General features: G+C 41.6%; 1 protein-coding gene across 1 annotated transcript; it reads left to right on the forward strand.

The window, feature by feature from the left end:
* The first annotated feature begins 1,615 nt into the window (after nt 1-1,615).
* Nucleotides 1,616-5,059, forward strand: LOC147049494 (inhibin beta B chain). Its single transcript, XM_085924459.1, has 2 exons — nt 1,616-2,245; nt 2,955-5,059. The coding sequence occupies exons 1-2, from the start codon at nt 1,903-1,905 to the stop codon at nt 3,719-3,721; spliced, it is 1,110 nt and encodes a 369-aa protein (XP_085780585.1). The 5' UTR covers nt 1,616-1,902; the 3' UTR covers nt 3,722-5,059.
* Nucleotides 5,060-5,316: the final 257 nt, after the last annotated feature.

The raw sequence follows: 5,316 nt of genomic DNA on the forward strand, positions 1-5,316 counted from the left end.
ATCGGGGTTGGACTAAATATGGGTGGAGCTAAACGTTTGACTCCGGAAGTGGTCGTAACGTCCATTCAGTGAACAGAAAGTCGTACAGCCACGAAAGTATATTCAGCGTGTTCAGGGGCTCTGAAATTTGAAGTAATGACGTTGGTTCTGAGTCCAGAGTGTCCAGGTTAGGCGACTGGTTTCAAAAGTTACGGTCAAAACAAGTGTTCCACATAGAAATAAGAGGGATGTGTGCAGTACCAGATCATCCCAGCAGAGAGCGCACTCCCTAGATGGTTGACGTTAATAACGTTCTCATCCTGGCTGTTGCTTATCTTTATTATTTTCTCGGTTGGTTGTCTTTGTTGGTTTCTTAACTTCAGTTTGGCTGCACCGGCACCATACAGTTTGAGTCATGATGTTATATTCTATTTCATGCACGTTTTCTGTGCAGCATTTCAATCCAGTTGCAGTTAATTTTGTTTATATAAACAAATTTGAGTTTAGCATTAAAAAAAAAGCCGTGCACGTCTCTGTACACTTGGGCCTGCAGGCACAATGAAACTGCAACTGGCTCATTAAATCAGATGCTTTGATCATACACTTCGTTAAGACTTGAATAAACTAGAGCTGTCAGAAAGGTAATTTATGGTATTTTATTTACGGTAACGTGACGCCATTCCATTAGACAGCAAGTATAATTTAGAGTTTGATGCTGTCATGTTTTATGGCGAAGCTTTAGACCGGCTACCTGAAGTTATCACAACTTCACTAGTGCTACATAGAATCCATTGATGGTGGCTGATGATTGTGAAGTGTGATGCCGCCATCTGGTGGTTGGGGTATGAAGCGTACTTGTGTTTCAAATTTTGCTTGTATCTCAAGCCTTGATATTTTATTGATGTTTGAAAGGAAATCCCTGTAAAGACACTTAGACCTACTATGTTACTGTATTTTTATATCACATTTGGAGAGCCAAGACCTTTTGTGTATAATAACAGGGTTGTAGTTGCGCATATTGACCACACGGTGACAGCCATGCACTTCACTCGTATCTTACCCACCACTTGTACAGGGCACGAATATTTAAAACTATCGTACCGTGACACTTTTTAACCACATTTTTATCAAAAGTATCCGGGTTTTGGTGAGCATATGAAACCTATATGTATTATGATTCTATAATTTACGAAAACATTATTAATGTTGGTAATGTACGTAAAAACACAGAAAGCGTCCAAAGGCAAGTAAGGTGTATATATATATTTTTTTTTTTATTTTATTTTTTTTATTATTATTATTATTGTAGCAAATTACATTCAATTACCAGTTCAACAATTGAACGATTTGACACAACAGCTAAACGTAGACAGAAATGAAATACATATAAGCCAGTATATTGTATTGAATGTTGCCATTCATGATTAGATATCGACAATTGACTGGATGTTGATACTGGGTGAAAGGGCATCCCAGAATTCAACTTTAACCGACTTTGCACGTTTTCTGCGCATTTAAGTGCGGCCGCACAGTTCACCCCACGTGTGAGGGGCCACTCGCTTTTGCACTGTGTACCTTTCCCAAACAGGACCTGCACGCTCGCACTTGTCGTCCCTGTATGTTCTCGGTCATTGACAATCACTCCTCCACCTTGCCATGCTTGCTTATGAGTACGTGCTGCGTCTGCAGATGCGCTGCCAGCAAAGTTCGTCTCACGGTGCCCCGGTGCGCTCATTGGTGCGTCCCTCCAACGTGTCACCACTTTTGTTGGATTACCCCACAGCAGATATCCTCACCACCAGACCAGGACTCCGTGGCATCACTGAACTCACCAGCTGCAGAGCAGGACCTCAAACTTACAACAGAAGAAGACTTTTTTTTCCCTGTTATTCGTTTTAACGCACAAGTTGATTTGACAGTCAAATGGCTCGCTCATTGCGCGCGTTTCTCTTTTTTGCCTCTTTGCTCTGGGAGGGTCTCTGGGTAAACGGTAGCCCCCCGGGTTGCGCGTCCTGCGGGCCCCGGCCCTTGCAGGGGAGGGACGCAGAGGAGAGGCTGATGGTGGAGATGGCTAAGCAGCAACTTTTGGACAAGCTGCACCTGAAAGAGAGACCGAGGATCTCTCAGACTGTACCCCGGGCGGCGCTGCTCACTGCGCTGCGCAAATTGCACTCGGGGCGCGTCAAGCAGGACGGCACCCTCGAACTAGACAACAATGCGCAATTCAAAGACCATGGCTATGAAATAGTCAGCTTTGCCGATAGAAGTAAGTGTTCGAAGTGGGCTTTACACAATTTATGAAAGAACTTTTTTACATGGCGTTCTGGCAAATGCCATTGCGCAAAAACGATGAATCATCAGGATTCTTTGTGCTCTGCTTGTCTGTTCAGGTTGGGAGGAAATTAGGGGAAAGGGCAGGATAAATTGCCTCATCACGTTCAGCATTTATTAGCTAGTTTCTCGTCACTACTATTTATATATATATATATTTGTATATTACCATTTAGTTCTATCCCAGACAGCATGCCTACTTGCAACATAACAGTGTTTGATTAATGGATGGATGGATGGATGGATGGATGGATGGATGGATGGATGGATGGATGGATGGATGGATGGATGGGTGGGTGGATGGATGGGTGGATGGATGGATGGATGGATGGATGGATGGATGGATGGATGGATGGATGGATGGATGGATGGATGGACGGACGGACGGGTGGACATAAGACAACAAGACGGCAACACTGGTGGACGTACAGACAGATTTGAACAGATAGATGGGTTGAAAGACAATTATGAACAGATAGATGGATTGAAAGACAATCATGCATAAGATAACAAATGGAAGGGTCACTGTTTCTATAATATATCCTTAGCTTGATCAAATGTGATCAGATGTAAATACGTATATGCGGTCGTTGTGTTTCATTGACATTTCCTTCATTTGTGTGTCTACTGTGTTTGACCAACAGTTGAAAGTGGAGATGGAGATGAGTCAAATCTCAGCCTTACCTTCCAGTTCATGCAAGAACATGGCCACAGCATCCAGGTGCTGCAGGCCTCCCTCTGGATCTACGTCCATTCCTCCAAGTCGCCCTTCCAAGTGCCAGCTCAAGTCTTCCTCACCCCAGATGGCGGAGAGTCAAATCGGACCTTGGTGATCAAAAAGATGTTGGAGGTCCGGGAAAGTAACTGGCACACCTTCCCCATCAGCCGCACCCTGCAGGGCTTCCTTGACGGCGGGCAGAAGCGACTCCACCTGCAGGTGAGCTGCGATGAAGATGGGAGAAATCTTTGCTCCTTGGAAAACTCTTCCAACACCCCGTATCAGCCCTTCTTGGTAGCTCAGGTGCGTCACCGCGATGACGCCGCCAGACACTTACGTAGAAAGCGCTCACTGCGGTGCGGCAATGACATCACCGTGTGCTGCAAAAAAGAATTGTACATCAAGTTTAAGGACATCCAGTGGCACGACTGGATCATCGCGCCAGAGGGCTACCACATGAATTACTGTGTGGGGCAGTGCCCCCAGCATCTAGCCGGATCCCCCGGCATCGCCTCGTCCTTTCACGCCACCGTCTTGAGCCAGCTAAAGGTTAACGGCATCAACACGGCTGCGTCTTCATGTTGCGTCCCCACGGAGCGGCAACCTCTGTCCATGGTGTATTTCAACTCTCAGCACAGTATCATCAAAACCGACGTGCCTGACATGATCGTGGAGTCCTGTGGATGCACATAAGAGTTTTTATCCTTGGGTAGGATTTTTTTTTTTTTTTTTTAATGCTGCAGTCCTAGAGCACAGATGGGCAAAAATGGCTTGCTAATGCCGATTACACGCATTTGTAGGCAAAATATTGGCTCAAATAATGTCATTTTCCAAGTTGAAAGATGACAAACAGGCACATATGCAACAAAATGCATCAGAAATTGCACCAAAAAAATTCTTTTGCCATGATATGGATTTATTTTATTTTTTTGACAGATGCTGATTCAGATATTTGGCGGGATATATATATTTTTTTATCAGCAGATTAATTACAAAAATATATAATAAATAATTTTGGGGGTCTACAACACCTACTACTATAAAAATATGAAAAATATGAATTACAGGCTAAATAATAGGCAATATATTGTGACGTGTTACATCCGAAACAAATCCAACAAACACCGTTTTTTTTTCTTGTTGATTCTAAAATAGCAATTCAATCGGTTGATTAGTCAGTTAACCAAAGTTAAAGTAACCAAATTCAAAAGGATTTTAGGGGACTATTTTTTTTTATCCGCTCAATTTCTAACAGTGAATTTGGGGGCATTGTGAGTGAGCGCCCCACCAAAAATGTTGACGCAGCACTTCCACTGTATTGTTGTCACAAGCAATATTTGCAGTTTGACAAAACGGTCAGCATGTGAACTCAAGGTCGTGAGCTGGCAAACATTGGGACACGATTGCCTCAGTGGTCAGGTAATGTGAAGGTCTGCACGGCAGGTGGGTCAAATGGGCATGTTGTGTTTTATGTTGGCGCATTTTGTTGCCAAAGTCCAAAGTTTTCTGGTGTGATGTATAATTAGAAGCTTTCCAGCAAAAGGCTTTTTGTTAATCATTCCACCAGAGATTTGACGTCATCCCGATTGCACCACAGGTGCTCCACTTGCTGTGCCTTGTGTTTGGGGTGCATTCAAAATGCTAGTATGCAAACGGATTGTTGTAAAATGAGTCAAAAAGACCAGTATAACATATATTATGTTGACACGATGCGTTGTAAACTTCAAACCTGATAAAGTATTGATATTTTTCTTTAGCTACAATAAATAGGACATACATCTGTTGCCTACAAAGCTGCACTTGGGTTGTTATTTACCTTTTAATGCAAATATTTTTTGGGGGGGATGTGCAGATTATTATTATTATTAATATTATTATTAGCATCTTGTTGCCATCATACCATAATAAGCACTTTATCACCCTGAGACAATTGTGCTCGAGAAAGATGTTCAGCATAACCAAACTGAGATTTTTTTTTATACATGGTGTTATATTTTCTTGAATGAATCCTTGTCAGATTTGTGTTCCTAATGACAGCATTATAGTTTTTATGTACTGTATGAATCTTTTTGGAAATAAAAGAAATGAACAAATGCATCTATGCTGTTTTTGTTTTATATTGCACCCAGAATTCCATTATAAACAAACAATATATATATAAATATATATATATATATATATATATATATATATATATATATATATATATATATATATATATATATATATATATATAATATCTTTTTTTTTATTTTTTAATCCATAAGCTTTCGGCATCCATGCAATCA

The sequence above is a fragment of the Syngnathus leptorhynchus genome, chromosome 11 (genome assembly GCF_054491065.1).
Source record: "Syngnathus leptorhynchus isolate UIUO chromosome 11, UIUO_Slep, whole genome shotgun sequence".
NCBI classification, from domain to species: domain Eukaryota; kingdom Metazoa; phylum Chordata; class Actinopteri; order Syngnathiformes; family Syngnathidae; genus Syngnathus; species Syngnathus leptorhynchus.